This window comes from Tachysurus vachellii, chromosome 11 (genome assembly GCF_030014155.1).
Source record: "Tachysurus vachellii isolate PV-2020 chromosome 11, HZAU_Pvac_v1, whole genome shotgun sequence".
In the NCBI taxonomy this organism is placed as follows: domain Eukaryota; kingdom Metazoa; phylum Chordata; class Actinopteri; order Siluriformes; family Bagridae; genus Tachysurus; species Tachysurus vachellii.
In genome coordinates this window covers 27,497,627-27,507,626 of record NC_083470.1, presented here as the reverse complement: position 1 = coordinate 27,507,626, position 10,000 = coordinate 27,497,627, and the positions used below count along the sequence as shown (strand labels likewise).

General features: G+C 41.2%; 1 protein-coding gene across 2 annotated transcripts; it reads right to left on the bottom strand.

The window, feature by feature from the left end:
• Window positions 1-3,759: 3,759 nt before the first annotated feature.
• epgn (epithelial mitogen homolog (mouse)) lies at window positions 3,760-6,852 on the bottom strand. 2 transcript variants are annotated; one of them, XM_060881463.1, is made up of 5 exons: window positions 6,714-6,852; window positions 6,203-6,325; window positions 5,271-5,379; window positions 4,566-4,748; window positions 3,760-4,366 (listed from the first exon to the last, which is right to left on the bottom strand). In XM_060881463.1, the coding sequence occupies exons 1-5, from the start codon at window positions 6,745-6,747 to the stop codon at window positions 4,318-4,320; spliced, it is 498 nt and encodes a 165-aa protein (XP_060737446.1). In that variant the 5' UTR covers window positions 6,748-6,852; the 3' UTR covers window positions 3,760-4,317. The 2 variants fall into 2 exon arrangements, with proteins under 2 accessions (XP_060737446.1, XP_060737447.1); XM_060881464.1 differs by having other exon boundaries at window positions 6,203-6,304.
• Between the last annotated feature and the right edge of the window lie 3,148 nt (window positions 6,853-10,000).

The window sequence follows — 10,000 nt, the reverse complement described above, 5'->3', positions numbered from 1 at the left end:
AATTGTTGAGTTCTGAAATTAGTCATTTCTGAGAGGAGGACAGAAAATAACACGGTCGATCTGAACAGAAATGAAATGATAAAATAGCACCTGTAAAATAATAGAAACAAAGGAAATTACTACATTAAAATTTAATCCACTCTTAAATAATGATCACACATGCACTTTAGAACAGATCACATATAATAACTAAGAAAAAGCAATTATTTTTTGCACATTGTACATATTAAAACAAACAAGCACTTTTCACTTGTCTTTGCAGTAAGCTGAGGTCACAAAGCTTCTTCAGCACATCATCATGCAGGTCGGTTGTTGCATGATTACTGTACTGTAATAACATCTGGTGGTCGTATACATGAACACCGCTGTCTCTGGTGTCCATGTACTTTGAAAAGTTTGGCTAAAAGCACAAATAGCACCATTTTGGATCTGGAGTCACCGTTGCGTGCTACTGCTGCACCGCCATCTTGGATCTTGAATGCTGTTCATAGACTTCAGTTCAGCATTCAACACAATCATCCCTCAGCACCTGGTTGAGAAGCTGGGCCTGAACACCTCCCTCTGCAACTGGATCCTGGACTTCCTGAGTGAGACACCTCAATCAGTCCAGCATTGAGAACTGAACCACATCAAGGGCTCAATTTCTTTACTTGACTTGTGAAGGAAAATAAAATAATGAAGGCAAAGATCTTAATGAAAATCTTTTTATTCCATCTTGAAAATACATAAAGTTTTTTGGATAAAGTCAAGAAGAACGCAGGACTACTCCTCCTCTACTGTTTTTCTTCTTTCTTGTTAAAATGGGGTTTAGCTTTAAATGTAAATTAAATATAAGAACAGAGCATTTCCCAATATCCATCTGGATGAAACTATTATCTAGCCAGATGTCTTTAAATGGTGATCATTGTCATGAACACCTTGGTTTGGTGCTGTTACAGGTGTTCAGGTGATAGTATTGTTATATGGTAAACACATATACCCTTTGTTCAGTGATGGTCATTGAGGTTCTTCTGGTGCTCCCATACTAACTGATTAAGGTTATTTATTTAGTGTTCTAACATGTTCCTCTAAGGTTCACTATATACACTATACATGGGTTCAGACAATCTTTAATTTCTTACACTTGTATGTTTCATCAAAAGTCAAAGTCAAATAAAAGACACCACCTTAATAAAGTTGAGGAATACCTGCTTTGATTAAAATGAGCAGGTTCTTTGTAGCTACCACTAAGTTTACAGCAGCAGGCAGAGCTGTAGAAAGGCCCATGAAAGTATGTAATAGTCTTTAAGGCATGCTGTTGTTCCACTCAGAGCACACTGTACATCTCCTGCCATTACAGAACAGGGGCATGAATGCTGAGCTCTCCAGCTGTTCTTGTGGAAGTTTGAGATTTGAGAGATTTAAAGTATGAAGTATCACACTGGTAGGCGCAGGAAGGCCGGAGAATTTATCAACAGACTTAAATGTGTACCATTCATGACTCTATAAGCATCCTGCTTCCACATGCACTAAGAATTTCTACAGTATCGGGCTATGGCCTTCAGTTCGCTACCATTACCTCTCATGGGGATCAGTGTGTGTTTGCTTGCAGCCGTGGGGACCATCATACACACATAACACTCATTTGTGATCATTTTGGCAGTTGAATTGGCAAGTTGCCAATAAATGTTTTTATACACATTTCTGCGACTTCTAGTAAAAGTGAGACTTTCTGGAGTCTTTTCTGCATTCTCTTCTATTAACAGGCAGATCATTAGGATGCCAATGGTCCCTAGGACTCTAGGGTGATAGTCAAAAAGGCTCCTCATCTTAACAGGAGCAACATGTTGATTGTCTTTGAAGTCAGATCTTTGTGTGCGTGTGTGTGTATGAGAGTCCGGGTGTTATAGTCAGTATGTAATACTGTATAGTTGTCTGCTGTCGTAAATGTCTGTCATATTTACCTCTTTCACTTTTTCTCAGTGTCAGCAAGCTGTGTTATATCAGGGTTTTTTCTGAATCAGACACTTTATGCGTTGTAGAGAGTCAGTTGGAGCTCACGGGAGAGTTTACTAGCACATCCACGTCACTCTCTCTGCAACCTTACATTTACATTTACAGCATGTGACAGACGCCCTTATCCAGAGCGACGTACATAAGTGCTTAAATCTCTAACATTGAATACATTAACGATGGCTCACTAAGTTACATACTTAAGATACCATGAGTTTAAAACATTTGTTCAAGTTACAATGAAAAAGTGTCAAAGGTTGTGTGTGTTTTTTTTTTTTTGGTGCGGGGTGCAGTGCGAGGAGTGATGAGTGAACCTTCACCGCAGTCTGCACAGTCAGAAGTACCTGAAATGGCCCAAGCCACCTCCTCGTTGTCCAGCTTTTCCTTCACCACCACCCAGTCGCCTTAGGCAGTGTTTCCTCACAGTGTTTACTCTTTACTCTTCTCTATTTTTACGACGAGCTTCTCAGCCATTAGCGGCGGTTTTATTAAACCTCGCAAACAAGACACCTTTAGCACCTAATCCCAGATTAGTGCCGTGCTTTACTTTACTTTTTATTCCTAGGCCATGCACTAGGTGCCTATCCAGGTCCCTGTCGACAGATCCAGGTCTAAATCCTGTCTTTATAGCCCTTTCCACACAGACAACCAACAATATAATTTTACTTTTCAACACTAATACTTTTAACTGAAAACAGTTACAACCTTACAATTACTTAGCAATGTTCTTTAACACAAATAAAAAATAAGTTCTCTCACCTTCCACGTGTCCAATTACTTTGATTCCGGCGTTGATGCAGCTCACTGTGAACTCCCGAGTCCTCTCACGCTCATGGCCAATTTTGCGGTTCGAGGTGAAGTTAACATCCTCCAAGGCGCCAGCAGTTCACCTCCTCAGGAGTTCCCATAGCCGATCCTCAAGTGCGGAATCCTGCCGACGAAGCCAGCTTGTTGTGGAAGTTTGAGTTTTGAGAGATTTAATGTATAAAGTATCACACTGGTAGACACGGCAAGAGTAAAAAGGTTTCACAGTTTGTTGTGTTTTGACGCGCAGCAGGACCCAACACTCCTCGTGGAGCATGAGAAAGGTCGGGCCACCATCATTGATTACATCAAGATTTTATAGACAGGATTCAAACATAGAAGACATGTAAAAGCAAAACATCATCAATCATTGGCTCAAATGCACAACACCTGCTCATCTCCTGACCAAGCTAATCTTGTCTTACCAAGGTCTAGAAGCTGTTTATGAGCCTAAGTCCTGCCAACTCGTCTCCAGTCCCCTCTGTCTTTGTCATAATCTAAGAAAGCAACCGCTGACAATGACAATATACAGTCACACAGCTACAAGTCACGGGCATAAAAGGACAAGGCCTTGTTACAAAGACATGTTACTGCTGAGACACGAGTGATGCTAAACCTAACCCTGTCCCTAATATAATATAATATAATATAATATAATATAATAATATAATATAATATAATATAATATAATATAATATAATATAATATAATATAATATAATATAATATAATATAATATAAAGCTCTATTAGGTTTGTTAGTTATACTAATAAACTTTAAAATTGAACAGACATCAGTTTAGTGTTTAATGTGTTTGACATTCTAAATATATTTTTGGAGACATTTAAACTCGAGGATTTTAAAAATCAGTTGTTCGTGTTTTATTTGTTTTATTTTTAAAGCTTTATGTTTAAGTTTGCAAAAATGTGTAGAGTGCATTCTGAGGTAAAGACAAGAAACATCATTCATGTGCTTACTTTAATATGACACAAATGTGTGTGTGTGTGTGTGTGTGTGTGTGTGTGAGAGATACACATTTCAAATGAAATAAAGTACAAAACTGTTTAAAAGGAATTTTTATTAACAAAGAATATAAATAGATTTTAGAAATAAACATTTTGGATTTAAAAAAATCAAAAAATAAATAGAGAATTATCAAACTGAGAAAAATAAAAATGTGTGTGTGATTAATTACACAATGGGTATTATTATTATTATTATTATTATTATTATTATTATTATTATTATTATTATTATTTGGAGTGGTAGAAGTTTCCTGATATTACAGACCACTCTCATTTTTCTTTCACCTTGTTCTTTTTTAGAATCATTAATTTTTATGTTCTCTTGTTCACACTAGCTGGGCCTTGTTAGCTGAAGGGAACATTGTGTTTGTGAAAAATGTGAGTGAATACAAGCCCTTCTCAGTAGTGCACTTAGTGAGTGACCACCAGGGGGAGCTGTGATCCCTCAGTCTGCCTGTGTTCCATTTCTCAGCTCTCTGTGCTGCCCTCTGTCACTCTCACACACTGTTTTCATGGTTTGTATATGGGGAAGCTGGTTTACTGCCACTGAAACACACACACACACACACACACACACACACACACACACACTATATTAAAGTTAATAAGAATTTTTAGGCAGTAACTATGGAAACATGGCCGGTGGCCTGGAGTATGTATATAGCTAACACATGCTAAGGATTTCTGAGAGTGTAGATTGATAAGTGAGATTGAATGTAACGTGAAATTTGTCTTATCGCCCCACCCCAGTGATGTACAGCTGCAGTACGACTTCCTGTAGCAGCAGCAGCCAATCACACACGTGCAGGCGAGCAGGAACGTCACTCCACATATGATAGCGATCACTTCCTCCAGGTTATAGGACATTTTCACACCTGAAGTTAGATCCTGATGTTCACAACGTTTACCTATAAACCCAGGGTGACACCTACAGACACACACATACACAAACAAACACATACACACACACATACACAAACACACATACACACAAACACACATACACACAAACACACACACATACACAAACACACACACACATACACAAACACATACACAAACACACACATACACAAACACACACATACACACACAAACACACACACACATACACAAACACACACACACAAACACACATACACACAAACATACACACATACACAAACACACACATACACAAACACACACACACACATACACAAACACATACACAAACACACACATACACAAACACACACATACACACACACATACACAAACACACACACAAACACACACACACATACACAAACACACACATACACACACACAAACACACATACACACACAAACACACACATACAGAAACACACATATACACACACACACTGATTAGTCCGTTGTCTCTGTGACATTCAGGACAAGAACATGTTCTATAATCATAATCATTAGTGTTATGAACGTTTCTTACGTGCAGTATGCGTTGTTGATATTTTCAGGATAAGAACAGAGACCATGGATGCACAAACTCTCATGTTCACCTGAGCACGGCCTGTAAACGGGGACAACCAGGGGCTCGTCTACACACAGACACAAGACGTTATGATAAAACATCACATTTTTCTCTTTTTTCTTTAACTGTGGTCAAACTGCATGAGACTGAGTTTTATTTTCTCCTAATTTATTTTCTCTTGGTAATGAATGTGACTCTCTCTCTCTCTATCCTTATCAGTTTATTAGTATTTGTAAAGTTAAATAATAAAGTGTGTGTTGTAAAATAACATTTTGAGTAACAGGGTGCTGTGTTTAAGCAGATGGTGTGATAAGTGTTAATTAGACAAAATAATCAGTTTGTTCCACGTGTCCACTGAAGATGTGAGAAAACATCCAGCACTCACACTGGAGACTCATTCACCACATCACACACACACACACACACACACACACACTTTTCTACTCACAGAACCTAACTATATTGATGATAGTACAAGTTATTTATTTATTAATAATACGAGTGATAAGACAGGATAGTTTATTAGTAATATAAAGCTGTGATGTGAAGCTGTTAGAGAAATCTAATCAACACCTTCTGACCAATCAAATTCCAGAACTGAGTAGTTCTGTTTATGTCGAGTAACAAAAAATGTGTTTTGAATCAGTATAGTCAGAAATGTGTGTGTGTATTTTAACTACCTACAGTAGATCATTGTTAAAAATCACTTTTATTTATTTATTTTAAATGTTTAAATTTACTTTAATATCTGAACATAGTCAGTGAAAACACAATATATTAACACTACAGCAACAAAAATACAAATATCAATATATATAGTAACGACAACAACAACAACAACAACAACAACAATAATAATAATAATAATAATAATAATAATAAGTACTTACTGTATGTGAAGTTGTGAGTGAAGTTCAGATTTTGGGTTTTGTTGAGTTTCAGTGTTAATTTGGTTTCTGCACATTTCACTGTTCGGCTGTAGAACAGTGAAACTGATACAAGAGCAAAAACAGCTTCAGGGGAAAAAAATGTAATTTAGCCAATTTATAGTCTGAACATCTTATAGGGAAGAAAAAGAAACACACACATACAGACAGACACACAGAGGCACACACACACACACACACACACACACATATACACACCATACCATACATGTATTTCTTTAGCTAACATTATCACTAGTAGAAGTGATTTATAAAATGATTAATACATTTTTTGCTTATTTCTTTGTCTTTATTTATTTATTTCATTCTGAATTAAACTTAAATATAAACAATATTCTATTCAGTTATTTAACATAACATTAAAACCTCAGTGCAGATCATATTCTGTTCTTTTGACAAAAATTAATCACAGTAATTTGTTAGAAAAGTGGAATTAAATAAAACAAACTCTTACCAAAACACAAAGATTTCTCCACACACTGTGACATCTTCTTACTTCTGAAAAAAAAAACCTTAAAGTTTTCACCTAAAATAATTAAATAAATAAATAAATATATAAGATGTTTCAGTACAGATATTCTCTCAGTCTGTTTCTGCTCCAGCTGTATTGCAATTTATCACAATTTACATGTTTAGCGTCGATGTGACGCATAAGAGCTTTCAGCCAATCACAGAGTTCCATCAGCTGAGTATCTACTTATAAAAGAGCTTCCTGCCCACAGGTCTCAACATGCACTGACTGACACACACACACACACACACACACACTCTTAAAGAACAGGAAACTATGTGCCTGAACAGGCCTGCAATACCTTAAAAACCAACTCACACATACACACACACACACACACACACACACACACACACACACAGAGCAACCACATTTTTAAATGGACAAATTTCAAATGGACTTATTTTCTGTAAATCCCCTATGTTAGTGTTCACTGTTGAAAGTGTGATACAAATAAATCTGAAGTGAAGGAATTTTCTTCTTCTTAATATTATTAATAATAAACTTCAGTCATTAATTACGTGTCTTAGTTATGAAGCAGATATTTCAGAAATATTATGTGAATATTATGTTATCCTAGACTCGTCTTTATATTTAGAATTTTTTTGTATTATATTATACAAAATGATCTTAATAACAAAGCAGGAATTAACTGTGTGTGTTTCTGTGCTTTTACAAGTAAGTGTACTCACGTACCTAATTCATCTCTATGGTCTCTAAGTGGTTCTGTTCACCACAGCAGTCATGTGACTTCAGGCTCAGCAGCAGTGAGCACCACCAAGTGATGAGGCTCCAAGCAGAAGTCAAGCATTGGGATGGACGAGGCAGGTCCTGTGAGAAGGAGTCAGGAACACTGGGAAGAGAGAGAGAGAGAGAGAGAGAGAGAGAGAGAGAGAGAGAGAGAGAGAGAGAGAGAAGAGAGAGAGAGAGAGAGAGAGAGAGAGAGAGAGAGGAGAGAGAGAGAGAGAGAGAGAGAGAGAGAGAGGAGAGAGAGAGAGAGAGTGAGAGAGAGAGAAGAGAGAGAGAGAGAGAGAGAGAGAGAGAGAGAGAGAGAGAGAGAGAGAGAGAGAGAGAGAGAGAGAGAGAGAGAGAGAGAGAGAGAGAGAGAGAGAGAGAGAGAGAGAGTGAGAGAGAGAGAGAGAGAGAGAGAGAGAGAGAGAGAGAGAGAGAGAGAGAGAGAGAGAGAGAGAGAGAGAGAGAGAGAGAGAGAGAGAGAGAGAGAGAGAGAGAGAGAGAGAGAGAGAGAGAGAGAGAGAGAGAGAGAGAGAGAGAGGAGAGAGAGAGAGAGAGAGAGAGAGAGAGAGAGAGAGAGAGAGAGAGAGGAGAGAGAGAGAGAGAGAGAGAGAGAGAGAGAGGAGAGAGAGAGAGTGAGAGAGAGAGAGAGAGAGAGAGAGAGAGAGAGAGAGAGAGAGAGAGAGAGAGAGAGAGAGAGTGAGAAGAGAGAGAGAGAGAGAGAGAGAGAGAGAGAGAGAGAGAGAGAGAGAGAGAGAGTGAGAGAGAGAGAGAGAGAGAGAGTGAGAGAGAGAGAGAGGAGAGAGAGAGAGAGAGAGAGAGAGAGAGTGAGAAGAGAGAAAGAGAGAGAGAGAGGAGAGAGAAGAGAGAGAGAGAGAGAGAAGAGAGAGAGAGAGAGAGAGAGAGAGAGAGAGAGAGAGAGAGAGAGAGAGAGAGAGAGAGAGAGAGAGAGAGAGAGAGAGAGAGAGAGAGATTTATAGAGAGAGATAGAGAGAGAGAGAGAGAGAGAGAGAGAGAGAGAGAGAGAGAGAGAGAGAGAGAGAGAGAGAGAGAGAGAGAGAGAGAGAGAGAGAGAGAGAGAGAGAGAGAGAGAGAGAGAGAGAGAGAGAGAGAGAGAGAGAGAGAGAGAGAGAGAGAGAGAGAGAGAGAGAGAGAGAGAGAGAGAGAGAGAGAGAGAGAGAGAGAGAGAGAGAGAGAGAGAGAGAGAGGAGGTGATCGAGAGAGAGAGGAGAGAGAGAGAGAGATGGAGAGAGAGAGAGAGAGAGTGAGAGGAGGAGAGAGAGAGAGAGAGAGAGAGAGGGGTTGTGGTGGGCGACCGACTCGTCGCTCGCGCTATCATCGCGCTCTCTAGCGCGCGCTCGCTCCTGCGCTCTCGCGCGCTCTCCCGCTCTCTCTCTCGCATCCTCTCGCTCCTCGCGCTCTCGCTCGCTCTCGCTCTCTCCCTCTCGATCATTTCTCTCTCTGCTCTCTCTCGCCCTCTCTCTCCCTCGCCTCTCTCTCGCTCTCTCTCCTCTCTCTCGCTCTCTCTCTGCTCGCTCGCGCTGTCTCGCTCGCCCGAGCTCTCGCTCTCTCTCTTCTCGCGCTCTCTCTCGCTCTCTCTTCTCTCCTCCCTCTCTCTCTCTCTCTCGCCGTCTCTCTCTCGCTCTCGCGCTCTGCCCTCTCTCTCTCTCTCTCTCCCTCTATCTCATTGCTCTCTCTCTCTCGCTCATTCTGCTCTCTAGCTCTCTCTCTCTCTCGTCTCTCTCGCGCTCTCTCTCTCTCCGCGCTCTCGCTCGCGCTCGCTCCTCCGCTGCGCGCTATCTCTCCTTCGTCTCTCTCGCTATCTCTCTCTCGCGCGCTGCGCTCCTCCTCTGCGCTCTCCTCGCTCTCTGCTCTCTCGCTCGATCTCGCTGCGGCTCCCATCTCGCGTCGCGCCGCTCTCGCTCTCCCGCTGCCGCTCTCGTCTCGCGCGCTAGTCTCCTTCCGCTCTCTCGCTTCTCGCTCTCTTCTCTCTCTCTACTCGCCCTCTCCTCCTCGCTCGGCTCTCTCGTCAGCTCCTAGCTCCGCTCTCTTCTGCTCTCTCTCTCTCGCGCTGCTCTATCGACGTCCGTCCTCTCCTCTCTCTCTCCCGCGCCTCTCCTCTCTCGCTCTCGTCTCGCTCGCTTCTCTGCTCGCTCTCCCTCTCCTCTCTGCACTCTTCGCTCGCCTCTCTAGCTCTCTCTCTTTCCTCTCTCACTCTCTCTCCTCGCTCTGATCTCATCTCTCTCGCTCGCATCTCTCTCTCTTGCTCGCTCGCGCGCTCTAGCGCGCGCAGCATAGATAACCTCCAGCCATCAACCAGCAACGCCGCCCCAACACCCTGACATGCAACCCACACATAACCCTGAGCCTGCCCAAGGCCGATAGATAGGAGAGAGTTAGAGTGAGAATAGAGAGTTAGATATAGTGATAGGAATTGATGATACAGATAGAGATAGAGCCCATACTGCCTAGTGGAGACCAGCGGGCGCCACCCCCCA

Excerpts from the sequence above, each read along its gene's own strand:
- epgn (XM_060881463.1), bottom strand. The coding sequence starts at position 6,747 with ATGTCACAGTGTGTGGAGAAATCTTTGTGTTTTG. Across the intron at positions 4,749-5,270 it reads ATCAACAACGCATACTGCAC|GTGTCACCCTGGGTTTATAG; the intron begins GTAAGAAACGTT and ends GTGTGTCTGTAG. Across the intron at positions 4,367-4,565 it reads TGCAGCTGTACATCACTGGG|TGGCAGTAAACCAGCTTCCC; the intron begins GTGGGGCGATAA and ends TGTGTGTTTCAG.